The sequence below is a fragment of the Thunnus albacares genome, chromosome 1, assembly GCF_914725855.1.
Source record: "Thunnus albacares chromosome 1, fThuAlb1.1, whole genome shotgun sequence".
Taxonomy (NCBI): Eukaryota; Metazoa; Chordata; class Actinopteri; order Scombriformes; family Scombridae; genus Thunnus; species Thunnus albacares.
Genome location: NC_058106.1, coordinates 24,115,228 through 24,143,106, shown reverse-complemented (window position 1 = coordinate 24,143,106; position 27,879 = coordinate 24,115,228). Strand labels below are relative to the sequence as shown.

The window sequence follows — 27,879 nt, the reverse complement described above, 5'->3', positions numbered from 1 at the left end:
CTTAAACATAGTTATTTCTTCATTTATTGTAAATATTATCAGCTTTACTGCATTTATGTACAACGGCCTACAATGCAATCAGAATGTGACTGACAACATATTTACATAACAGCAATGCATGCACAGACAAAACAGGCTATTTTGCAATAACTAGCAGCACCAGCAGCAACACATGATATGAAATTTGTTTTTGAATTCAGATAGGAAACTTCGTCATTACAAAATCATACAAAAACAAGTAAACACAGACTTTTAAGGCATTTGTTTGTTTTGGAAATATATCGTGCACTTTTGCAGCAGGGTCACGCAACTGCTGATGCTCAACAAACACCTGAAGATGTTAATCCTGAGATTGGAGTAAGTCAGGCTTACTTTTTGACTGTCAAATCAGAATGGCGGAGATCTGGAGTAACAAGTGCATCATTTCAGAACAATGTTTCAATATAAACAACTACCAAATCAATGTTAGACTTTAGAAGATTAGAAAAACATCTCACTCTATCTGATAAATGCCTAAACTGCTGTAAAAAAAAAAACATATTTAATAATAATAATTACGTAATAATTACAGCTGTCTCTCACATAAAGTGTTGCAGATGGAGTGTTTTTACTTGTCTGGTCCCCTGATAAAGTAGCAATTTATACCATAAACCATACTTTACGAACTGTCCTAACACGGTTTGATGGTTATTAATATGAGGTGATGTAGTCAGAAATCAGGTACTGAAAGGAAACTTAAAAGAAAAATGTAACAAAGTGGATAATGAAACAGCTCTAAACACAAATGCTTCAAGCCACAAACCAGCCACAGATCAAAAAAATAATTTCACTACAACCCATTTAAATATATAACGTATTCTGACTGTCTACAGTAACATGTAGTAACCAGATAGAGAGTATGAACTGGTTGCTAGAAGTGATTAGGTAGTTTTTTTCTTTTTATTTTTACTGAAATTCTCATTCACATGTATTCCAACCAGGACAAGAATTCTTCTGCTTTCTTACTGCAAACACTTCACATCAAGATTATAATTGCATCTGCCTAAAATATATGGAGACATGAATAATGTAAAATCTGAAAACAATAATCCAGGCCATTTATTATCCACGTGTATATACTACGAGGAGTAAAACTCTCACACACAACGCATAAAACAGAAGATCTGTCTTGAGATCTTCCAGCGTCTTCTTCACGTAGTCTCTTCTGATGGTAGAAGTGTTATAATTGGTCCCGCAGCTAGTTGGAAATACATTTGGAAGATGGGACGTGAGCCCGCAGCTGCCGTCTCACTATAAATTAATGTTGCAGCCCTTAAATGAGGGTGGAATGTGTCGAAATAATGCCACACTTTTGATTGTTACAGTATCGCTGCAGTATGAGGGAGGTACTTTGTTTTAAACACAGTTTTTGACAGCTTTTCCCCGAAACATCATACACTCACATAACAAAACTGACAATCTTATAGCGCAGCTTAAGATCAGTGGAACTAAACATTATGTAGCTACTTTTAAATGATAGTGAAGCTGTTTGAGGAATACGCACCACTCGTTTTGAATATCCTCTTATATAAATGTGTTTCACATTTTCTTATATTTAACAATATTTAAGTCTGAGTGTCTTCTACTCTTCATTCATAGTTAATTGACAGACAATGATATGATTCACAACTGACGTACAGTGTAGCTTCTTGTTTGAGCAATTCAGTCCTTCATCCTGTATTCTCATTAGAAGAATCACATGCAGGCAATTAAGTTAATGATATCATTATCAACTCTTCTTAAAGGGTAATTACACTAAATGTCACACGTTCAACACCACAACTTCTAAGTCTATCAGCACATACATACACAGTTTTTTTTTAGTTATGAGATATGGAGAGAGTGAGAGAAGGCAATACATGGGGAGTGTTAGTACAAGCTGCACATACAATCTTTTTCATCCCAGAACCTTCCAACAATTTGCTATGGCACAGAAGAGCTTCATCCATTTAAGAAGCTGATTTGAAAACAAATTGAAATGCTGATTTTTTTTCTCTAATGCCTCTGTACAGATCCTAATATAGGAGTACACCTTGTCAGAAGATAATGTCCATTCAAAAATAAAAAAAATAATAGCGTTTTAAATCTCAGAGACAGAGGCCCTTGCATACGGATGTTCTCAGCGGGGGTAAAACTCCCACAAATGTCCGTTCTGGGCTTGGTTAGTTGGCAGTGTGCAGCAAGGGCTACAGGCACTCAGACAACACTTCATGTTTGTCTGGCGTGGAGGAAATCTCTGATTGTGGCTCCGTGATGAAGCTGGCACTCAGCTGGAGTTTGAGCCTCTCCACTTCGTAGTTATGCAGGTACTCTTGAATCAGGTAGCGTTCCCGCTTAATGCGTGCCTTCACATCCGACGGGACGTCCGGGATCAACCACGCCACAAAGAACTTCACCACAAAGACCACATGCTGGAGAGGGGGTGGGAACATGATTGTTGTTAAAGTAATTTGGAAAAATAAATTCTAAGTATTTATACTTTGAGGGAGGATTGGAGAAAAAGGTCTTACTTCCATGATAATAATGAAGGCCATTTTGGCTGCCAGGATGTGCCAGAACTGCATAGTGTGGTTGTACGCCTTCTCGTGGCCAGGAGGGTAACGGTAGTCACGGTATCTGTACCAAACAGCAAGGAGAGAGGCATCATACAAAGAGTAATATACAAATTGTGCTTTTTACAGCAATTATTAAACAAAAAATATCCACTAAGATGATACATTGCACCCTTCTGGATAACATACTGGCATATAAAACATTTACAATAGACCTCAAAACTCTTCAAATTATAAAATATTCTACCACCAGATGCATGACAAGCTCTTTCTCTTAATACCTGCAGGTGGTGGTCGAATTATCAAGCCAGTTGTCACGTTCCTCCGGCATGCTGTCGTTATGTATCTGTGAGATGTTGTATATTGACAGGCTGTTGTTCACATAGCCCGTCATGGAGGACTTATTATTGTAGGCATACAGGTAGACCAAACGGGGAATCATGTCTGAGGTGAACGCCATGATGAACGCCTGAGGTCAAAGAGAGCACAAGAGGCTGTTGTTGAAATGTTTGCCCATGAAGTAACATTGCTAGAAAAAATGTTATGTTTCATACATGAACATACAGAAATGATTCAGTAAAAAAAAACTCCCTTAATGTCATATAAAGATTATTTTTACACAAAACTCACATTGGTGACAACAGACAAAATTGCCACTGCATTGAGGATTTCTTGCCACGCTCCGATGTTTCGGGCCTTAGACGCCACCGGTCGTCTGAACTGGGTGGTGAACTTCCAGGCGTCGACCCTGATCTCCAGGATGTTGTTGAACAAAGCCAGGAGGGGAGCCAAGGGGAAAGAGGCCACAAACAGAGTGATGAAGCCAAACTGGATCACTGAAATGACAGGGAGAGCAGCCAGAAAGAGTTATCAAAAAGAAAACCAAAGAGTGGAAAACAAATGAGATAGGGATAAATAAGATTGATTAGTCTTCATATATCTCTATAGAACTCTTCATCTTGCTCTCCTGTCTAGATATGAACTTTATTTGAAAACAAGGACAGTGAAGTATCTCACCCATCTCCAGGTACTCATAGAACAAGCCGAGCTGGCTGAAGTTCAGCAGGACGTGGTCCTGCTCACAGCGGCTGTAATGGTTATCAGGATTGTGTCGTCCCTTTCTGCTACTCCACAAGTTACGCAACAGCCTATCAAGAAGCCCATGACAAAGAACCAGATAAATAAACTGCAGACACTGGGATTTGCACAATGCCAGCAAGACATTTCCAGAGAGAGATGAAAGTGAAATGATCAGCACAGCTACTGCACAATTAGTAGCTGCAGTACTCTGTTCTGATTAGTGAAATCAGGCAAATAGACATTGAGAATGAAAATAAAACTCTATGTACTGTATGTTTATATTATCTGTGGAAACAGTTTTAGGTTCTGTGCACAAATTGTTATCTTGTGGACGAGGTATTATCCAACGAGAACAAATTACTTAAAAGTGGGCATAAAAGTTTGGGACAGCACTTCTAATTCAATAAAATAGCTCTCAATAATTTTGTTGTCACTGATTGTTTTATTCAGCAAAAGGGAATCAACAATAGACTAATTAATACACACAAACCATGAGTTTTTTACTTGTGATATAATTTGATGATTTTGACAAGTACTGTCTTCTGTATTGCTGGTGTCATATGTGAGATGAACCCTCGGGATTCCATTTGACTAAAAATATTTTCTTCTCATATACTTTGAAGTATTTTCATGGCATCTAAACCTATAAATCTTCCCGAGTCCAGGGAACGGATTGTGGATGAAGTCAATGACACTGTCTAAATCTGCAAAGAAAGTCTGTTGGCTAAACAAGTTCTTAAAACTTGTGGCAAATGTTTTCCACTAGAAACATTCCTGTTTTTTTGTGGCATTATATGACATTCTTAAGTGAAAATAAAACTCACTATTTAAAAGTGACTGTGCATGTGGGTAAGCTCAGTGTTGTTTCCACAAAGTGATAAATGGATAACAACCATTTCTTCATGCACAATGATTGAAAAAAAAATCTCTGTACATCTATGATGTAAAATTGTTGCCTTGTTGTGGCTCATAACTAATTTCACACAGAGTAAATGAGTGAGGGGAATCATTGAGAAGTGAAAGACTGGGTAGAGAACAAAGATTTGAGGGACTCACGGCAGCAGGGCTTCTTGAATGTTCCCCCATAGTTGTTTTCCTGCCATGACGATCACCAACTGAGTGGTCAGCTCAATCAGACAGCCTCCGGGATCACACTAAGAAAGCAAGACATTTTTAGTTTCTATCCAACATATTTTATTTTAATGCACTTCCAGGTGACAGTCCTGAGATGATAAAGTAAGGAACACACACCTGCCCTTTTCTATGGAGATGTTAACTTGAAGAAAAACATCTCAGTCCAGTACACAACATAACTTAAATCAATAATAAATATCAAAAGAAGAGTAAGTAAGGTCAAATAAAAAGAAAACTCACCTCCTCATTCCTCAGTTTTTTCCACTTTTTAAACATGTATGAGTATTCACCAGGATAACCCACAAATTTGCCTTTAAAGAAGGCCACATAGAAGCAAGAGGAGTAGTAGTTGACAAACTGGAACAGAAACATCTTCATGGTCAGCCTGTTCTCATACTCCAGGTGGGTCTTAGGGATTTCTGCAGGGAGCAAATGGATGGAGATGAGTAGATCAGGGTGGTGTGAAAAGACAAAAGGATGAAAAAGACTAATTTTCTACCTCTGTACTGTACTAGATAAAATCTCTTTACCCATGTCAGTGATCCAAATGGCCACCCTCTCGTAAAAGAAGTTGAGGATCATGATGATGACAAAGTTGATGCAGGAAGCAGTGACAGAAGTTGCCAGCTGTGGAGTGATGAATCTTCCCACCAACTGGATCTTCCTCATGGGGTCTTTAATGATACTCGCAAAGGCAGCGTACACGGCCAGCCTGTACGCTATGACCCCGATAATACAGGCCACTATCAGAGAGATCTGTGGGGAGCACACACACATATATTGTTGGCAGTATGTGACTAGGCATGGAAAATGACCCACTATGATTTATTGTTAACAGCACACACACACAACTGAGGTGAATATTCAGTTACCCAGAGGAGGACAGTGGCTGAGGAGAGGCAGTAGCGAGCGCACTTGCTGCTGACGGGGAGATATGGCTCCATTTCCTAAAAGATTATGCACTATTATTATCATATCAACATATCAAAATAGTTTTAAAATGATTAACCATGCTTGTATTTGCAAATCACGGAGTACATGACATTTGATATGTTCATTCCCATGTTTGAAAGAAAGTTTCTGGAGCACCTTTGTGATCTTGTTGAGCCTCCTGTTAGTGCATCTGATCTCAAACTCAGGCCGGATTTGAAGCTGCTGCTGTTCCTCTTCAAAGTCCACCAAGTCCCACTCGTACTCCAGCCGGGCTTGACGCCGCTTCCAGAACTCCAAAAACAGAGTTACTGCCAAGAAGATTTGACGAAACAAAACATAAAAATCGTAAAATCTTTGTTTTGGGAGTCGTCTCTAGCAAATAGATGATTGTTGTATGATGACAAATGTTTATGCTGTGCATGTCTTTGTGTATTTCTCTACACATTCCTTTTTCGGAGAGGCCTTTCTTACTTTTTGAGTGCCTTTGTTGGGTTTTTAGATCGGAGCTATTTGTTTGGGGAGTGATGCTTTCAATAAAAAACAGGCTCAAAGCATATTTCCAGCTAATTTATAGGAACATATTAAAGGTATTTTGGTTATGTCTTCTTGGCTGGCTGCTGTGTATGACTCCAGCCTTTAGGTGCTCTAGTCTGCAGTGTCCTGGAAAAGCTATGTGACCACTTAGTGTAACATAATTGGTGCTTGCAAGGTGATCTGGGCTTAAGCAGTATGGATGCAGGTTGATGGTTCGGTGTGAAAAGACTTTAACTGTGAGAATCTGTTTTATAAGAGGGGGGTGCATTAGATCTCCTACATGGGTTAAACACAGTAAGAGCAGCACTGATGGAGACTTACCCCAAATCCCCATAAATATGGCAAAGAATACTGTTCCTTCATTATCAAACAGATGGGATTGCTGGAAGAGAGAATATGGAACAGGTTAAGTAACATAGAGGAGCAGAAGAAGAGACACGCTGAGCATGAACAGGGTGACATACTGCTGACTCTGCAGGATACATTTTACTGCAGACATTAAATGACTCATTTCACACACTTGTGTATAATTTAAATGTGTCATATATACATGTAGGTTATCTGTGGTTTTAAATTTGAGTGTTAAGTTTTACCCAGGAGGAGAGACATGTAGAGTTGAGCTTCCAGAAAGGACACTTCTTATCACAAAGTGGACACATCACGATAGTGCCTCCAATGTCAGCATCACAAATTTCTTTGCTAAAAGGAGAATAAAAGAGAATGAAAATCAATACGAATAAATGCAATGAAAGGTAAACATTTTCTGAAGTAAATACAAAGCAGTATTACTTGAAAATGGATTGTTAGCATCCAGTCTGAGGGATAGCAGTAATTCACTCTTCAATCAGTAAATGATTTGTAGTAGGGAAAAGAAAACCAATTCCCACCAATCATACTGTATGGCCAAAAGTAAGTGGACATGTCCGCAAACTTTTGTCTAGGGCTCTTTTTCATGGTTTTGGTATAAAAAATTATTAGTTGGAAAAAACCCCAGAGATTTTAAGAATTAAGTAATAAAAAAAAGTTTAATTCTTGTGGAAAAACGTTGTAATATTTTGAGAAAAAAGTTAAAATAGGTTGAACTGAGTGTAAAATATGTTATTTTTGTAGATTGATTGGATTACATGTGCATGTTTTAGCATTTCCTGACAGTCCATATGCTAGTGTAGCCTACAGTTATTTAAAGTTGTAAAAACATGTGTTTTTACTGCAGTGTTCCTTTCCTTGCTGTGTCAGCTCAGTTCCCCTTTGCTTATAGAAGCCTCTGCTCTGTTTGGGACTGTCTCTCTACTCCAGGAAGCTCATTGAAAAGCAAAGTCAAGTGGCTGTGTGCTGCACTTTATCAGAGGTAGGGGAAGTTTGTGTGGACAATAATCCACACAGAGTTGGGATTTATGCTTCAGAAAGGTTTTCAAACTGTTTCTGTTCTGAGAAGAGGTTTGTCCATATATTTTTGGCCATATGGTTATCAGCTCCCCTAACCTTGAGATGTTGTCGTCATAACTGAGTACTCCATATGTGAAACATATAAGACCCATGACGGCTGCAAAGAACAGCATCTCTGTGTAGAATCCCAGCCAGGCAAAGTAGATCCCGATCTTCTCCCCATAATACTTCCTGCAAGCAAAGAATTGTTTTAACAGCCTGTCTAATTCAGGTTTCAAAATCAGAATCCAAAGTGAACATATTTCAGTGATCGATGGAAAATCTTACATGAAAAAACAAAGGTGTTGCTTGTTTACCTAATGAGGTTAAGAGGCTGCTCTTTGTAAAAGCAGAGAAACCTGGCCCAGTGCTCGTACAGGTTGTAGCGCTCACTCTCACATTCAGCATTTCTTGCCCGTTTCCAGTAACGACACTGAGAGGAAAAGAGACAAAGCAACATCAGCTGATGAGGAAAACATCTCTGGAAATTTAAGAAAGAATGAATAAGCACATTTCCCAAAATGTCAAACAATCCTTTAAACCTTTCTTAATATTAACAACTTTATAACAGTTTCAACACAATTCCCTTTAACTGAAAAGGAAAACACTGAGTTTTTGTAATGTAATGTTTTTATATAGCAGCAAATAGACTTGAATAGGGGATATATTCTCATATCAAGGTCATGCTAATTAAAATATTGTGGCTCTGGAACTGTAAAATACACAAATTATGCAAATGTACTTTACAAAAAAGTAATTGTGTCCTGCTCTCGAAGTTTAATCGGCCAGTTTTACTACTAACACTTTTACCACAGTCAAAATAGTAATAGTAAAAGTAGACATGATAGGAAAATGTGCCAGGTCATAAAAAGAAGCAATCATTTTACTGTAAGTAACTGCTCCGTTCAGTGTTTTAAAATTATCATGTGTTGAAATGTTAGTAACATTTTAACATTGTGTATGGTCCAGACATTACTGTAGTTCTAACTACTTAAAATGGAATTGGGTCGCTTATATCCTGTTAGATTTGCATAAAAAATTATCTGCAAAGTTCAAATAAAAGTACTGTAATACAGTAAACAGTCACTTACCTCTGTAGTGAGGCAGAATTTAAAAAGTCTCACAAAGTGTAAGTGCTTATTAATGTGCCAGTATGTTAAAGTACTTCAGTAAATGTAATTTGTATGTCAAATCTCTGTATATTCATTTAATTTTTTCTTGCATGTATCTTACATCGTGAAGTGGGAAGGCTGCTGTGTAGGTCCCGTTGCTGAGTAATCGTTTGATTCCTGTCTTGTCTTTGTCTTTCCGGCCCTCTTTGTAGTACGGACAACGAGCCAGGATGTAGTACACCTAACAAAAGAGATTTAACGAGGGATTAAGAGATTTGGATTCCATTGTTCTTTTTAGCTAAATGCATTTATATTTTACTTTCATGTTACACAAGCTGTTTCCAAAAATAATAAAAAATATAAACCCCCACAAAGAATTGTGAGAGTTAAACTGGATTTACTAGACTAGATAAACACTAAAACCAAAAACTCAACACATATTTACAGTGTAACATAATTAAAATTCTCCTTTTAGAGAGAATTACACTTTAAGAAACACTCACAATTCTGTTTCTTGTGGAAGGTGGGAAAAATGTGTCCTTGTCATTGATAAGGAAGAAGTCCGTCTTGGTCTTGTCAAAAGCGTGGGTGAAGTAGTCCGGCTGGGGGTGCATGATATGCTCTGGCAGGCGGAAAGGATGTGAGAGCCACTCCAGTGGGACGTCCTTAACATTGGGGATATCGCTCGCCTTGAAGGGAACCTTGATCTTCAAGACATCTGCATAGGTGGCCAGAACATCCCACGGAGCATGGATCTTCAAGAAGTATGTCTTTTGGTCTTTGGAGGCCTGATTCCAGTATAGATGAGAGAAAGAAAAAGAAAATATTGTAAGCTTCAACTATTGGTGAAGAATTTCTGCACATTTTCTTTTAAATACTTCAGATTAGCAGTATAATGTGTTTTGTGTTGAGCCATCCCTTTAAGATTTTTTTTCTACAGCATGTTGTGCCTCAGTGTACAATCCACTAGGTGGTGCAAGTACTCTGTGGTTGGATTCCTTACTGATTTGTCATCTGTCTCGAGCTCCAGTCCAGCTTTCTCAAGATTGGCCTCAAACTCCCTCCTCCTTTCCTGTGGACAAATACAAACCACAAGCATGAGAGCCACACAAACTCACACCAGTCTCAGCAAGTTTTCAGCTTTGCCCTTCTGTGTCCGAGAAATTTAACATGGTCTTGGTCTGAGGTTTTTCTGAAAACACTCACTGATTTTATCTGTTTGTTTGTTTGTCAGTTGGTGTCTCAAAACTCCCATGAATGTATTTTCCCAAAGAGAGATCAAGGAGCAAAGAACAGAGACTAGTTTAACAGGAAGCATGATTCAAATTCATAACACAGTCAACAATCTATCTCTAGTCTATATAACAATGTTTTTGTCATGCCCCAAAACATCCATCCCAGCACTATTACGCTTAATTGGTACTTTTGGAAGCTTTTGAGGTTATAGATAAACTGGGAGAAGAGCAAACTGATGCCCATAACAGACAAATCAGACGTTTTCTATGCACCACCTTTTAAGTCTGCAAGGGACCAATTCAAAACTTTAGGTATAATTGCTACATGAGAGCATTGGAAACTTTTGAGAAGTAACTGGAAATGCAAGATGCAACAGTTAAAACAGAACAGTGAATTTTGGAATACATCACCCATTTCTATAGTCGGTCGTATTAATGCAAAGAAGATGTTTGCTCAATGCATCCTTGTGTCTATTCTCCCTTACTATTTTAAGAAGTTGGACTCTACCATATCATCTTTTATTTGGAACAACAAAAAGGCCAGAATATCAAAAAAACATCTATGTAATATGTACAGCAAAGGGAGCCTTTGGTTTATCACAATTTAAATGATACCACTGGGCAGCCAATCTGAATGTAGTAACATTTTGGTGTGGTTTCCTGCCAGCAGACCAAAACCACAAGAACAGACCCTCATGGTTTCAGACTGAACTGGTTACAAGCGGTCACACTTACGTCCCTGCACTACTTAATAATCCAGTTAGGGCAAATATACCAACCTATATAAGTAATCCAATTATGCTCTACTCCTTAAAAGGATGGAGACAAATTCAATCTTTCCTTAACATGCCTAAGACATAGACAGTCCAGTTTGTCACAACCATGCCTTTCCTTCTGACTGAGTAGACCAAGTCTTTTCTATCTGGAAAGAGAGTCACAATAAAGGACTTGTATGTTGAAACTTTGTGTTTTTCCAACAATTACAACAGACTCAGGATCTACTATCAGCACATTTCTACAGTTAATTCTTTTTATTATTTTATTTTATTTATTTATTTTCGACTCATGTACCACATTATGAACATTGGTCCAAACATAACATACTGGATAGCATCCCTCGTCATGTACCCGGCACAAAGGGATCAGTCTCTTTCTTGTATGACACTTTACTCGTGTAGTGGTGTCCTACAACAAACTGAAAAATGATTGGGAACAAGAACTTGATGCTGAAATCTCTGAAAAAGTGTGGGAGGCAGTTCTTGGCAATATTCAGCATAGTACTTTAGATGCCAGACATACCTTAGTACAATTCATAGTTCCCAGATTCCATTATTAAAACTCCAGGCTTCATGCCATATAACCCAACACCTCTCCTATATGTGATACGTGTAAACAAGAGACCAGAACGCTTACTCATCAGTTCTGGTCCTGCCCAAAGTTAAATACCTTTTGGACTCTTATATTTGACTATACTGTATATCCAAGGCCTTTAATAAAACTATCGCACCAGATCCCCTACTTACTATCTTTGCTACAGTGGTAGTTAATCCTTCCGTTAATAAATATAAGGGCCAAGAACTTATGTACACTGTTGGCCAAACTCTTTATCTTACAACATCAGAAGTGAGAGGTTAGTTCTCTATTCCAGCAGTGGCTTAGGGATCTGAGGAATGAGCTTCACATGGAGACATTTCGCTATAAGTTTACTAACAGAGATAAATGGACGGCTACCTATGATAAGGCTCTCGATTAGAGTGGCACCCTATGCACTTGAAAGCATAAAATATAAGATTTTATTATTTAATCCAATGTATATTTAAACACATTATCCCACATGCTGGTGTCTTTATTTATTTATTTTTTTCTTTTTCCTTTCCTTTCCATCATTAGTATCATTATCATTATTATTATTATTATTATTCATTATTTATTTATTCATTTTTTTCTTATTCATTGTATTTTTTGCTCTGATTGTTATCTTCTCTGTCCTTATTTCATATTATTATTACTAATTTATTATTTAATGTTTTCCAATGTTATTTGGGATGTTATTTAATGTTACATCCATTCTTGAAAACAGTAGATAGCAGGTGGTGAAGACTTAACACAATTTATTTACAAAACCTTTTCCATTTTCTGCTCTGCTTCATTTTTTCATATGGAACCAGTGTCATCTTGTGATGAACTTTTACCTTATTGAGCTCCAAGACAATGGAGGGAAGGGATGGGTGGGAGGGATGTTTGTTGAAGAAAAGAAAAATAGAAGGAAAATATTGCTTAAATTACAAGATGACTTGCATCTGACCTTCAATAAAATAAAATTAAAAAACAAAACAGAGGGCATGAGGTGGGTGTGATTATGGGTGTAGCTTAAAAACAACTTAAAAACAAATTCTGTTACTACTTCCAAATGGATTTAAGGGACACTTCCTGTGCCTATCAACAGACACAGGGGGAGACAAAACCCTCCATTACTGACCCAGTTAAACCCACCACAGGGAGGACATTCATGTTTTAGATATAACCTTGTTAAATTTTAAGACATTTGGTACAGTGGTAGAAACATCGCCTACATCAGTCATTCAAGACTTTTACTAACACAGTCTCTGTGCTGTGACCTTTTCAGAGCTCAGATTAATGCTGGTGTGGCAATAACATGCTTAAAAGTAGGTCATATTTGAGGTAAACATATTTGCAATAAAGGTTGAAGAGAAGTAGTTAGCCTTGGAAGCAATTGTGAAATAGTAAAATCTGTGCAATTCGACAACAAATTCAATTATAGTGATTACAAAACAGAAAACTATGAGATTCCATAAACAAGAGTCAGACCAAAGATTTTTGAATTCATAGAAGTATAGACTAGATACACTGTGACTCATGCCAGGAAGAAAATATCACCAGTGAAAGAAGAAAATTAAGTCCACATAGGATATACAATGCAGTAAGTATCAAGTAAACACACACATAGAGTCCACAAGAGTAAATGTAAAAAGAGTAACGGTATGTTCACACAGAACGCAAAGTATAATTTTTCTCATGGCGGGAACACATCCAAAGGAGAGAGCCAGGGAGCACGTTGGTGCGGCAGCTGATGATTTCTGGAGAAACCACTACACCAGTCACACCGGATTCTGCTCTAATCCAGAGCCGTTTACCGGTGGGAGGAGTTTCTTTTTTAAACTTTTGGGATTAAAAAATTGATTTAACTTCACTTTCACTTCTCAATCTAACTTTTCACACTTTCACAAGATTCACACACACCCCTCAGCTGTTGTCATCAATAATATACATATATTAAATGCTGGTGAGTTTATATAATTTTAAATTTACATAGTGTGTAGCTATCTATGTGTAAAAATATGTTGCTGCTGTATTTATGCCTTTAGATGACGTTATTTTGAGTGTGGATGGAGTAGCTTATGTTTTCAAAGCATAGCTCTGATTGATCTGAACTCTCACTCAGAAAACAAGCATTTTAAAACTTGTTTGCTTGTCGTCTTGTGGACAGACCTTTCAAAGTATGAATACAGATTTTTTACAAATCTGCATCATGATGTAGTTATTTCGGCATCCTTTTGATTCGTTTATTGCAATTTAATTACAGCGAAATCTAAGTTTATTTTGGGTTCATACTGCTTTAAGGTCTGTAGTTGTCATCTGGGAAGTGCAGTAAATCAACAGATTTTTGAGGGAAATTTGTGAGACATTAATGCAGTTTATCACAGCAAAATGAACAGAGAGGAGTTGATAATGTATCTCTCAGTGTTTACAGATAAGTGTCAATATGACTGTTGTTAGCAGGAGGACTGAGCCTCAGTAACATCACCACACCGGCTCCCGTTGTCCCGGTGGGGACTAGTCGGTTCCTGCCATTGCTCACTTGCTGTTTGGGGCATATAAATATAAATGATTCCAAACTTGCGCGAGTAATGCAAGGTGAAAATTCACATTGCATTTGGTGTGAACATAAAACCCCACAGGAATTCAAACAATCACAAAAAAGATACAATAATGAATAGAGGACACAGAATAAACAGATTTATGCCCAATTTTAGGTACAATCATGAAAATGTGGGCATCTCCTGACATCCTGTGAAACAAGCTAGTGATGGTAAGAGGAAACCATTAACTCTTGCTTAAAATCCAAATGAATTCAAATATATTGACAGCTGAGAGTACAAGAAGAAGTGATACAACTGGCTCACTTTTGTGTAACGATGCCTCCTCCCTCCAACAGTTACCATCAATCCTACTGGCATGTGACTGACAATCACATGATTCATACTTCATACAGCTATGGTACATGTATATATCTGTCAAATATGGTGTGTATTCATGTATCCACCTCATGTTACCACAATTATCTGTCGGTAAACATCTTTTTCTTGAAACTATTACAATGAAACACACAACAAAATATATTAAAATCTGTTAATTTCATTAATTGTTTCAAGTCTTGTGTCAGTGGAAAATCTGTTACTGTCATCTCACTTCCTCTTTGTGGTGCCATGTATTCCTGTCATGAACATAAATTGTGTAATAAAGTCAACAGCGTCACAGTTAGTCACTGGCCGCAATGTAAAATGCTGAGTAGTCAACTAACAGCAACTTGAGACTTTTCTGTTACACTTACCTGTTTCTTTTCTCCATCCTTGTCATCCACGTAAGACAACACAAAGTCGATCCTCCTCACCCCGTCCTTGAAGAACACCGTGTCTTTGTTTGGTTGTAGCTTGTCCATCTATGTGAGAAACAACAAGTGGAAAACAACATTTTTTAGATTTCTAACGGAGTGGAAGAAACCTAAAGAAAAGAGCACACAATACTTTGACAACATACTGAGAAAATGTAATGAAACTGTCAGAATCCTAAAGACAGAAATGAAGGGCACAGACTTTAAAATTGATAAATATACAGTATTAGATTCATAGAGAGACAAATCATACATGTAATTTAAATTACTGTGGTGGCTTCTGATTCTAGGCATTAAACGATTCACTTGTCAGCATAAGCTAGTATCGAAAAGTGTTTTGAGAGAATGTTTAGTTTGGAGACAAGAATAGCAGAGAGAAGCCATGATTACTGTATAGAAAACCCACATAAAACAGGGGAGTCATGGACACAGTGCAGTTACAGCCTATCATTACACTAAACTTAGCTGTTGGTGGAGGACAAACATATAGTAGTCTACATGTTTTCTATAAACTTTTGTATATCAATCATTGTCTATTTCCTGACTTTAAATTCTTTGACATAGATTCTTTTTCATTATTGTGCAAATGTTTTTTTTTAATTGTAACTCTGAACATTTATTAGGTTTTAGAATATTAGGTTATTCTGCATGAAAAAAAAAACTCCTCCTGCTCCTCATGCTCTATATCGAAGACCTTCATATCTTAGTCTCTACTATCAGAAACAGCACTCTTGCTGGTAATAATCACATGAAAATGTATAATATGATCTACAATATGTAAGATAACCAGTGTCTATTATATAGAGTGTACAGTATGCCTGTATTTGTACATGATTGATAATCGATTAATAATTATTTTTTAAGCAAATATGCCAAAATGTATACTGGTTTCAGCTGCTCAAATGTGAGGATTTAAGGCTTTTCTTTTCAATTCCTTATAGTAAATAGATTATTTTGGGGTTTTGGACTGTTGGTAAGACATTTAAAAACTTTCATTATTTTTGAACATTTTATACGCAAAATGATTAATTGACAAAATAGTCAGCAGATTAATCGATAATGACAATAATCTTTTGTTGCAGCTTTATTTTTGAGTGATGATCTGTCATTTTTATGAAGCCCTTCTTGTTATGTTTGATAGTTTAGAGAACCACGCCCAGCTTCTTTATCAGACCCTCACATCCACTAACTGACCGTCTTGGGTGTGAACGCTGCTTGATATGTTATGTAAGCATGTTCTGACTTAATGAGAACATTAAAAATAGATTAGCACTGATATTAATGAGCTGAATCCTAGAGTCATATATCACAGAAACATAATATAATCAGCGTTATGAATTAAGATGGATAAAGCCATCTACTTCATGGCCTTTATCTGAATCACTGCAAATCCAACAGACTGTTAACAGGCTCCTGTCTGAACAGCGACAGTTTATTTCTGTCTCGCTGTTAGAGAAATGAGAGGAGCTCTTTGAGATGCAGAGGTCTTGTGACTAATCAGCGTGAGTGGTGAGTCAGCAAAAAGGTCATGATAGCCTGTAAAAACAAACAAACGTAAACACTGACACAAACAATCTGCTGGACAAAAAGAAAAACACAAAATCATATACAGGACAACTGATTTTGGTTTGTGACCAATCAATCAAAATAAAAACTGTTATGTTGTGACGATGTAAGAATTAGTTTAAATCCCCACAAATACATTTGAACTTACTTCTGTATGTCCAGGCAGTGTTGATCTGTCTGATAATGAACTGACGCCATTTCCACTGTTTTCATCTGCAAATGAAATAAGTAGAAAAAATGACAACTTATGCACTGAAAGGAAAATAGAAAATACATTGATGATATGTATTCAGGTAGAATACACAGCATGATAGAAAGTTGAACTTTGTGTAAAATAAATATGATACAATTAGCCTTAACAACAACATTCACATGTCAAAATGTTACCTTTAACTAACTTAAGAATTAGTGCAATTCTTCAGTTGAAAGATAGTTATTACACAACAATAACGACTAAAACTAAGATTATAATGTAACTATGACTGTTACTAGATCTAGTAGATGGTCTAACAACTTAAAGACTTTGGCTTTATGTTAGTGATTTTGAATCACAAGTGTTCACTGTAATGTTATATCTTTTTGCCCTGACATTTATCGTGCATTATGTCTTTAAACGTCTTTGAATGTTCATTTTTGGGGAGGATTTCCATATTTGAATGGTTTAACTCATGAATGTCTTGTTTATAGCTCTGCCTGCAGATTGAAGGCATGTCGATGGGTAATGCAGCCAAGATTTTAACTCAATCACTGGATGGCTGCGAAACCAGAATCATCTTAACTCAAACTTTGTAAACGTTTACAATGTTGCTAACTTCACGGATAGGGAAGAATGCTGATTTTCCTGTCTGATCCATTTTCCTATTTGCATGCACCCACACCCAAAGGGGGGAGAACTATACAAACTATAAGGTTCCAAACATAATATAACTGTTAGAATTTCAAATGAACTTATTAAAAACATTTTAGGAAAATGTTAATGCTAGCACGATGGGTAGAAATCACATTATTAAACCCTCAGCTATGTGAAGTAGGTGTTTTTATCTTGAGTTAAGCTGCTTTACTGCTCTCACTGATATCCAGTAATTTAGCTGAACTAGACTAATCTCACTGTTCATATGCATACAGGATATGCACCATGAAAGATAATAATATTTTAAGTACAGCCAAACCCAAACTTTCCCTTTAAGGATATTCAGCCGGCTAATAACTGTTATGGCCGCCCATCCATCCCAGACAAACTCAATTTGACAAGGGCCCAGTAGAAATTCTCCAGTCTCCTGGCAACATCAAATACTTGCCATGTTGTAAGCCCTAATATGAGCTAAAAGAGAGATGAGAAACACAAAGGCAGCACACACACAGACACTCCTCTCCGTCTCTAATGCAACGACACACAACATTCCAGCAGTGCTGCTCTCTCCCTGCGTGGCAGGCTCTGGCAGAGGGAATGTGCTCATGTAGCATTGCTCTGCTTGCTGCCTGGCACTCTTTTATTCCTGAATGGTGGGAAAACAGCACTTCCTGTGGGGGGAGGCTGGAACGTGTATGAAGACATCAGTGAGGGGGAGGGGCCACGGGGGGCTTGGGTCTCTACGGTACCAGAAGTCCTACCTCCCCTGGATGAATTCAGCACACAAAGGACAATCTCCAGCCTCCTCCAGCTTCACACAGGCAGCCATCCCTGATTAGACACAATGATCTGACTGACAGCAGTATCAGCCAATTAGAGAAGGACTGTAGTGCCTGCACGTGTAAGGTCTCTGATAGGCTGGGAGACTCACCACAGAGGAATGGAAATGTGTTATATCAGTTAGAGCGTAGGCTTCCAAAAGGTCTACAAAGAACAAATTACAGAGTGGTTTTTCCATCAGGCTACTGGGAAGTACTGTTGACTGTCCGGCTAAAGTTTTTCTTTTTTTCTTGGCAGTCTTTTTTTTTGTCTCTTTCCTTTTGGGTCTCACTTTTTTGGTCTCACTCCAAATGTGCACAGACTTATCAGAGCCAGGGTTGAGCAAATAGAGGCAAAGGGCCAGTTGTGTGTGATATCTACTTCCACAGAGAGGCAAATAACTGAAGAAAGGGGTCAAAACATAGTTTAGCCTGCCCTCTGTTCTGTAGAACTGAGCAGTTATGGCAGACTACAGCACAGATAAAAAACCTGGTGTAGAGCAACTCTCTTGTGCATATTAACTGGAACAAATGGGCATCAGTGTTCATTCACTTAAGTACTGTACATTCAAAATACATAATTATTCATTCATGCAAAATTACCTTGGCAATTATCTTGGTTTTTGAAAACCAAATATAACTCATTTGAAAGTAAAGCACATACGCTGTGATCTTTAAAGCACCTCTCAGCCAAGCAACACAGTTACACTTCAGATACTCTATTTACAGTAGATGAGATATTCTCCTGTGTACACGTCGATTGGCAGAATGCCAACTTACAGATAAAATATGTCAGGAAGCTCCCATGGGCTCTAAATTAAAGTAACACTTTTAACCACTGTCTAGGAGGAACTAGTGTCCCAAATGGTCAGCCACAACTGAGCACTGCTGCCTGACAGTGACAGAAATCTATAAGCTAGAGGCTGAAAGAGATATTCCTCTCTTACATGTCTTACTCTGGGGTATAGACATGTCTAACGCCTTGCTATGGGGGAATCCTTGTGACAGTGAGAGAGAACCAACTAGCACAAATGTCCTGAAAAATAAAACTCCCAAACTGGGCCCCAAAGTGTGGTAACAACTTGTGGAGTTTACATCCCAACTAGCAAATGGTCTGCTTTTCTAGTCTACCCACCATTCAAAGCGCTTTACAACAGATGCCAAAACTTGTCCATTCGCATATAGACGGCAGAGGCTGGCAGCATTGCTGGAGGTTGGCACCTTGCATGGCAGCCTGGCAGCATTGCTTTACAATGTTTCTAATGCTCACTCACCCATTGACACACACATACACACACCAATGGCAGAGCTATCGGGAGCAATTCAGTATCTTCAACATGTGGACTGGAGGAGCTGGGGATCAAACCACCAACCTTCTGATTAGTAGACAACATGCTCTACCTCCTGAGCCACAGCCACCCCTAGTAAGAGCCTTGAGACCAGAACTGGAGTAGACCTGTCCAATAACATCCACAAGGCCTTTGTTTGGTAAAAAAACTGTCCCTGTCAGGCTTTGCCAAGGACACCATTAACTGGTCCGCATTCCTAAATGGTCTAATTCTATCCAGACTCACACTTCCTACATCTGTTGCTCTGTGGAACAGAATAGTAAAAGTTTTAAAGAATTTAAAGATTAATGTGTAAATATGAGGCGATTACCTTAACTCAGTAATTTAGTATTACACTTCTGTAAAGTTAGGGAGTCATGAGACAAAAAAAACTGTAGCCATGACATGAGCTGCTTAGAAATCTTGATTTTTCCCTACTATGGGTCAAACTCCAAAAACACTGGATTTCATCTTCGTTAGACCCTCCCTGCCTGGTAAACATGTCTTCTAAACCACATGCCCCCAATTTGTAACACAAGCTTTTGTTAAAAATTTGTAGCCTTCAACTCAAAGCTGAAATAACTATAACTGAATAACTGAAATAACTGGTGATATCATTTGGGTTATATTTCAGATTTTGTAAAGCATTATGCAAATTTTTTCACAGGCTAAGTCAACTGATATCGATGTGTATGATCAATGGAATTTCCTTTTAAAGAAAATCAGAAACAGGATTGCAGCCACTTTCAGATTATCTGAGGTAGACAGTGAATATTATTCTTTCCAAAGTGGTCAGTGCCAAGAACAAGGCTGCACACAAAAGACAGCAACTTGAGGTTCAAGGGAATGGCTGGTAAGAACCTGGCATACCCAAGGGCCTAGGTAATAGCCATGCCTCTTTCATAATATAATCATCATCTTGTCTAAAACAGACAAGACAATTCTGGCCCAACATATTCCTTTGAAAATCCACCTGTCAGGTAGACATTTTGTAGCAGAGTACACCTTGATAGAAAAAGCCTTAATTTGTCAAACAAGTTCCTTAAAAATACAAGCAAATCCCACTTATCGAGCAGTGGAAAAGCATTTACCACACTCAAAACTGGATTAGGATGCCCAGGGATATCCCCACAGCTCTCAAGTTAAACCAGTCACAGGTCAGACCCACAGAGAAATATCTGACCAGGAGCCTGAGATGCCAGCTTCTCCTCCACTCGCCAGCATTGCATTGAAGGCCAGGGAGGAGTGATCAGAATTTGGTTCAGATGATTTTCCCTCCCTCTGAACAGCTGCAGGTATCAGCAGAGGAAACCTGCAGTACAGGACTATGGTATATCACAATAGGAGGCCGCTTGTGTATAAGTTCCCAGAGGAATGTACTTGTCATGCAGAGAGAAACAACATCAGAGACAGCTCTCTCTCTCTCTATCCCTCTCTTGATACAAACAGATCCACTATTCCCAAGCCAAATCATACTAAAGGTAAATTCACCACAACCTGATGAAGTTTCTATTGCCCATGACGTGATTGTGTAACTGGCAGGTGGCAATATCCCCCACTCGACACACACACCCACACAAACACAAAATATGATGAGTATTTTTCAATACCATGTAGTTATGATAACCTTGGCTATTTAAAACACTAAATACTGTTGTGGAAATATTGAGCGATGGTTAGCACCTCAGTGGAGAAAGTGCACATGAACTTTTGATGTCTTAATGCTGAGAATGTTTATTGAAACACTTGGCCAAGCGGAGAACTGAAACAGTACACATCAAGATGTTCTGCATAAGATGCTGTCTCTTCCCATTCTGCCCTCTGAAGGTCTGACTCTTAGTCTTTAACCCCAACAGATCAGCCTACAATATGAAAAATTAGTCTAATTGGTTCACTAGTTTCTAAACAAGGTACTGCACTTTACCTGTGTCAGTTCAGGTCACGTTGCATGGAACTTCGGGTCACTGTCAACACATTCTGGTTTGAATGTCTGATTATGCCATGGAATCTCCGCATTCACCTATCTGTGTTGTCTAGCAAGGCCCCCTCCAACCTTGGTAACCACAGCAATGCCAAATCACCCTCTGTCAGAGAGGCTTTCACTTCCCCAAACAACACAGACAGTTACTCCGAGTCTCAAGGAGAGGAGAGAATCTCTCCTTCTACTTATGAATTATAGTGTGACCTCAAGGCCCAGGCATGACCCAATGTAACCCAATTTGTAACCCCTAAAGATAAAATCTTCCATAACAAATACTACTATGCTAAAAGATCATGCACTCCAATTGTGCACATGTATGAATGACACTAGGAGTGGGCTGATATGGATAAAATATTCTGTAAGAGTATATGTAACTTTATGTTGTGGCATGACACAACAAGGGATATTAAAGAGATCACCATGTAAACAATAAAGCAAATTATCTGATGGTTGACACAGTATACATTGCCCACCTCTAACTGACATGTTACCATGTGCACATGCCTGACTACAGTATATGTGTGCATGCATCAGTGCAGATCTGACACTTCAGCCACAAAATACAGCGCACTACTACTATCAGCAGCCAGGCTCTGCAGATACAATCAGAGACTGAGATGAATGCTGAAAGACAGACAAACACACATTTGGGTCTGATTAGCACACTGACCAGAAAGCAGTGAGGAATTAGCAGCCAAAACAGAAACAGCCGTTTGGCACAATGAGAGATCACGTAGATGACATAAGAGAAAAGTAGGACACTGATGAGAAGACGGACAGACAGGCATCACATAAAGCCTCTGATCTGCCCATACCATACCTGAGTGCAGGTTTATCCTGAATGCAGTCAACACTGCAAGACCATCTTTAAAGGACAGACAGATAGACACAAGTTAGAAGGTAGTCTTAAACTGTACGCAAGGAGAAGAAAGCGTGCCTTCTTTTTAAGTGTTAATATATCAATACCAGACTCTGTGCCCAGGGTCTACTTAGCCAATCGAACAAATGCAGAGAAAAATAAATAACTGAAATGTTCAGCAAAGCATTTTATCACTTCTGGCAATCAGACCAGGACTTTCGTCTGCAGCAGAGCATCTGAACAAACAGTACTAAAAAGCTAGAATTGATAAAGTGAGTAGTTCACATTTGATTCAATAACTAACCAAATTGTTTTTTTTACTATGACTCAAGCAGGCCCTGTGGGTGTTTTTTACAGCACCTACTGTCTGAAAAAAAACACCAATAACAGCTCTTGTGTAGCTCTTTCACAAAGCCGTCAGCGCACTCAAACTGTCCCACTTATGCCACTCAAACAGATCCACCTTTATTTTTAAATTTAGATAGGAGTTCTTCGAATTATTGTTACGTCGTACGCTTTAACAAATGTAGACTGACACAACTCTGGGTTATGATAAAATAAACCTTTTCTTAAGGTAAATGATGTAGACGTGGCACAGATTGCCCTACAACTTCCCTCTAGACAGGAGGCATTCATGACAGATGGCTGACTTGTGTGTACCTGAATGATGTGATAAAAGTTAGTACTAAATGTAATGGGTCCCACTCAAAGTCAGTCATACACTGAACTAGACAAGCTGGGAGGCCGCCTCCTGCACATTAGGAAAATGTGGCAGGCACTCATATTTGAAATGTTAAAGCATTACATGGAAATATTGACTCTTATACCACACATTGGTGAGAAATAAGAGTCTTTATGGCTTTGCAGGCTTGGTGCATGTAACAATGCAACCACAACATCCTGACCTCGAATGGAGCCTAGGTCTTCTATCTCTCTGCCCACATTTCCTGTCAAACCTGCTTGCAAGCTTTCTATGAAAGTAAAATTCATACATTACAGCAGTGAAGTATGACTTTTTTAAATTAAAGCCCTCGAGGAAAAAATTAGGCACATAACATGTACAAAAGTGTACAATCTTGTATGGTAAGAGTTAAAAACATAACTTGTATTGAGTCTCGGAGTTCATTCTTGACCTCTGAAGTCTCTTGACTTCAAAGTCTGTTTGGTAGCTGTTCTGGATCTTTTGATCATATCCCATGATCTTCATCAGCAGATGGAGTTTGGCCAATTGATATTGTGGATGTTCAAATTTAATTTTTTTCCCCTAAGCACTTTAAGTCTATATTGTCTTGAGAGAACCTTAGTATATGGCTGCAGATTTCCTATATTTTTCTTCTGTGGGAACCACATTATGCATTGTAAATAATAACAAATAGAGAAAACCTTTGATAAAGTAATAAAAATGTAAAAACAAATGTAAAGTAACAAAAACATAGGAGTTGTACTTTTGTGTTTGCATTGGGGCCAAATTGTCATTGGGAATACAAATTGCTATTCTTATCATCAGGATATTGCAGGCCCGAGAGGGAAGTTTCCTTGACAATCCCCGGAAGGCTTGAACAGTGCAAAGATACCACAAACTCTTATGCAAAAGGTCATGTCCAGGGTGAAGCGGAGGGTGTATAATCATCATAAAACACAACATAACACACTTAAATACCCTGTTTGATATCTTTGATAGTCTGTTAAGGAAGGCATGTTTGAGAAAAGAGTTGTTTCCACGAAATACTGGTCTACACAAATTAGGACAGAAATAAGCTTTCTTGCATTCATTTGTTGATAGGCAACCTTTGGCCTGGTTGACTGGTTTTGATATGATTCATCTGAGATGACAGATATAAAAATATGCTTGTTTTGTCTTCTCAGTTGCCTTGTTATCAGATTGGGAAACTTGTACAAAGAGGTAATGCACCGTGACAAATATACTGTAGTCCCTCAGGCACCGTTATTCTATAAACAGCTCACATACATAAAACATAATTGAATGGCTTTTGAGAAAGTTTGTTTTCCACTCATCCAAGTGTTTCATATCCATGTACTGAAAGAGCAGACAAATAGGCTGAAGCAAAAAGGGAGCATATAGAGGCCATGCTCTAAACTTGGATCATTTTATTTCTAAAACTTGCTCTAGCAACATAAAAAGACATCCCAAACAATTCTACTGTAGTACGTTGCAAGAAAACCTCCGTTGAGATGCTTCATATGTCTTGTTTAGTATCGAGCCTCCATCAAAGGGGTAATACAATTACAAGGCCCGTTTCCATAGCAACTCTTTGGCTCTGCTTCATCTCTGACTGGAAGATGACTTCATCAGCTACGCTGCTGATAGCAGAGATCACCTTAAATGGAAGTTTATCCTTATGTGTAATTACTATCAAGGACACTTAAAGGGGGAGACATTTCATGTGTCATAATTAGTCGCGACCAAGTACCGGCTGAGTTTTTGCATACAGCAAATGTTTTTGTTTTAGAAAACGTGCCATGTGCCACACTGTATGTAATGTAACAGTGCATCTGGTGTTCATCCGATGGTAGGAAGTTGGTCATGTCAGTTAAGTCTATAAACAGTATTTGGGCAGCTGTGAACAAGGTCATACACTCCGAACACAAACATAATAAGGTGAGGACAGAGCTCTTCCTCTCCTTTCACGTGTGGCTGAAGGTCTGCCCTGATAAAAGCTGTAACAAAGCCACAGAACAAACAGTCTATTAACCTACAGCTCATCCTAGACAAAAAGGCTTGTGTCTTTCTTAACAAGAAACACTGGTTAGCACAGTAAAATGGGAAGAATTACAATGTTCAAATTGGTATTTCATTATGTTCAGTCAACACACTTTGTATCAACATGACTGCTGGGAAAGGAATTCTTTTTATTTTTAATTTCCCTTGATAATCTCTCAGTAATGCAGTGTTATCAGCACAGGTTCCATTGAAAAGTTATGTGTTATAACTGAGCTACATGTTGTTTGCTATTATAACATGCACTGTAAATACGTATTTTAATAGCAGTTTAGCTGACACATCTCTATAATCAAGGACTTTAAAAAAAAACTATATGCTGTGCTGCATTTCTAGATTGGTAAGTAAAAAGCAGCCTAAAACTAAATAAATAAGATCCTTTCAGGACATTCATGATATACAATACACTACTTGGTGGCTGTATGTACATCAAATGAAGCCATTGAAATAAGCCATAAAAATAACTAGAAGCGCAGTGACTGCTACGTCTATTGCTTACAGAGTACTAACATGCATTTCATATTACATTATAATGAAAAGAGATATTTAGACTAATTGTCTATTAAAACCAGTGTTTCTGAATAAACAAGACTAAAATGCAACATTTAGTCTGTCTTTCTTTGAGCCAGCTTCATTAAAATGCAGTACTGCTCTTATCACAAGGCACCAGACTTTTTCAAATTTCCTTTTCCAATCATCTTAAGTTCTGACAAGCAGGGGTCAAACAATATGGTAGATCAATACACACCATGCACTTACTGTATCTTAGAGTCAGTAGTTTTGAAAATGATAGAAAAGTTTGAGTCTACCTTAGTAAGGAGTTGAAAATGTAAACAGAGGGTATGTGACATGGTGAAGATGAGGCATTTTGGGCCCTCAGATAAGTGAGACATGGATTATGTAAAAGAAGATACAACTATGAGGACAACAACAGTCTGAAAGCCTATCTGTTAACCTCCTGATGGATTCTGGTGACCACCATTTGAAACCACAAACTAAAAGTCAATGAAACCTGACTATCTCTGAGGAGTCCATTCCATTAGATATGGACACACATACTAAGCTTGACAGATAGCAGAAAGGAGAAAACATACAGGCACTTATTTGTTTACCTCACTTACATGTTTCACTTATGACCATTTCTTTCTTGTGTCATTGAAAAACATGGAGATGAAGATGCTTCTCGAGCTGGGATATTATTCTACAGTATCTACTGTGGTTTCACAGTTTTGACCTCTAACAGGAATGACTTTAATTTACCTAAATCCTATAAATCCGTCCGAAACACATCTGTTTGTGGAGTACCTGCCAGTGTGACCTCACTCACCCCACCGTCACAAGATTTAAGAGGCTTTCAGGAAAGTTCCCATGACATAAAGCAAGAGACTAAATAATCTCACAAACACACACATACAGTTAGCACACCAAAACACCCAGTATGTCAGGTTTTGATGTGTTCGCCTCCTTGCTTGTCACAGGATTGCTGCTAACGTGCTGTAACGTTACACTCCTTTTACACAGCCAGAATGAACTCTTCTGGCTGCATAAAAGTCATTTCTTAAATGGTGGGTTTATCCTGCCGTTATGCCATCCACTACAATCCTGACCTATGACAGAGATGACTATAATTAATCCAAATCCTTCCCAAATTTCCCCCCATTCTTCTCGCGCGTGACGTCATAACGCGCAGCCTCATTGGTGCTGAACAGCTGTCAAATTGACACCAAACTTTTAAAAAACAGTAAATAACACCTTTTTGTGGACAGTTATTTAATTAGGCTGTGGGTAACTAGTGATATGTATAGAGCAACTCAAATTTCTTTGCTCTATAATAACATTGTGACATTTCAATATCAGGATTGGTCTGCTGAATTGAGTCTACATTGACCTTATAATATGTATTTAATCGTTTATGACTTGCTATGATAGTTATTTACAGGCTCTAATTTAAATGTGAGGATATACTGTTTTTCTTAAGGATGGTCATTTCATGCAGTGGGCTACTTTTGCTACAGAGAACTACTGTACCTCCCCACGACTCCCAGCTCCTGTTTCAGGTTAATGAGTACATATTAATTAAAATACCTCCAGTCTGTGATTCCGTCGCGTTCTGCAGCTCGATCAAAGTTTCATCCTTCGCCTTTCCCGTTATTCGTCTCATAGCGGCCGACGGTGTTATTATAATAGCTTCACCTTCTCAAAAAAAAGTGGAGACCGCAGTGAGGATGCCACTCGGGTCGATGAAGACTCCACCATGTAAACTAATCACTCACCAAAACCAATGAGTCAGAGTCTGATCAATGGATGTAAAAAGCATCATATTTTCATTATAAGCGACCTTCACTGAGGCTGTACCCTGCGGAGATCCCTGGTGCTACCCGAGAAGACCAGATCACACATCACACATAAAGGGGAGTGGCAGGGATTTTTTCCGTCGGCATAATGGTGTGTGTGTGTGTGTGTGTGTGTGTGTGTGTGTGTGTGTGTGTGTGTGTGTGTGTGTGTGTGTGTGTGGATGGATATGGGGATTTTTAAACCCATTAAACTTGGAAGGAAAGCCTCGTGAGTCATGTTGATGTAGTGAGTCAGTTGGTAAAAATGCCAGCAGGACACATTCACACACTACTCACACTGAAGTGGAGCAGGTTACCTGTATCATCTTAGAAGGAAAAAAACAAAAAAGAAAAACATGAGGAGCAGACAGTAAGACTAAAAGATGCGGACATCTTGTGGCCATTTCCCATATTGCACACAGGCCTATTGTAACACAAATGTTTTTTCGTGTTTTGTGGCCTTTGCGTGACAAGAAAGTAAAATATTTATAATTGCAAAATTTCTCATAAAGACTATTTAGCATCCATTAAGGTAATGGTCTAGTTTTAGGCTGCTTTTACAACAATTCATTGTAATACATAGTTGGTAGTGGTGGCCACAAAGACTATATGGCAATCCAACACAACCGCACCACAAACTGCAGCTTCAAAGTGGATCAATAAGCTC

The 27,879-nt window shown here is 38.3% G+C and overlaps 1 protein-coding gene across 2 annotated transcripts; it reads right to left on the bottom strand.

Moving 5' to 3' along the window:
• Positions 1-6: 6 nt before the first annotated feature.
• On the bottom strand, positions 7-27,279 carry ano5b (anoctamin 5b). Of its 2 annotated transcripts, XM_044351026.1 has the most exons (21): positions 26,965-27,279; positions 22,101-22,145; positions 16,452-16,516; positions 14,678-14,785; positions 9,813-9,881; positions 9,313-9,597; positions 8,931-9,050; positions 8,015-8,130; positions 7,755-7,889; positions 6,866-6,971; positions 6,594-6,654; positions 5,895-6,046; positions 5,678-5,752; positions 5,336-5,561; positions 5,046-5,224; positions 4,728-4,825; positions 3,609-3,739; positions 3,222-3,427; positions 2,873-3,060; positions 2,550-2,655; positions 7-2,450 (listed from the first exon to the last, which is right to left on the bottom strand). In XM_044351026.1, exons 1-21 carry the CDS (start codon positions 27,038-27,040, stop codon positions 2,226-2,228), a joined length of 2,772 nt encoding a protein of 923 aa, XP_044206961.1. In that variant the 5' UTR covers positions 27,041-27,279; the 3' UTR covers positions 7-2,225. The 2 variants fall into 2 exon arrangements, with proteins under 2 accessions (XP_044206961.1, XP_044206971.1); XM_044351036.1 differs by lacking the exon at positions 22,101-22,145 and having other exon boundaries at positions 26,965-27,278.
• Between the last annotated feature and the right edge of the window lie 600 nt (positions 27,280-27,879).

Excerpts from the sequence above, each read along its gene's own strand:
- ano5b (XM_044351026.1), bottom strand. The coding sequence starts at position 27,040 with ATGAGACGAATAACGGGAAAGGCGAAGGATGAAACTTTGATCGAGCTG. Across the intron at positions 6,655-6,865 it reads CTACATGTCTCTCCTCCTGG|CAATCCCATCTGTTTGATAA; the intron begins GTAAAACTTAAC and ends TCTCTCTTCCAG. Across the intron at positions 5,753-5,894 it reads GGCTCAACAAGATCACAAAG|GAAATGGAGCCATATCTCCC; the intron begins GTGCTCCAGAAA and ends ATAATCTTTTAG.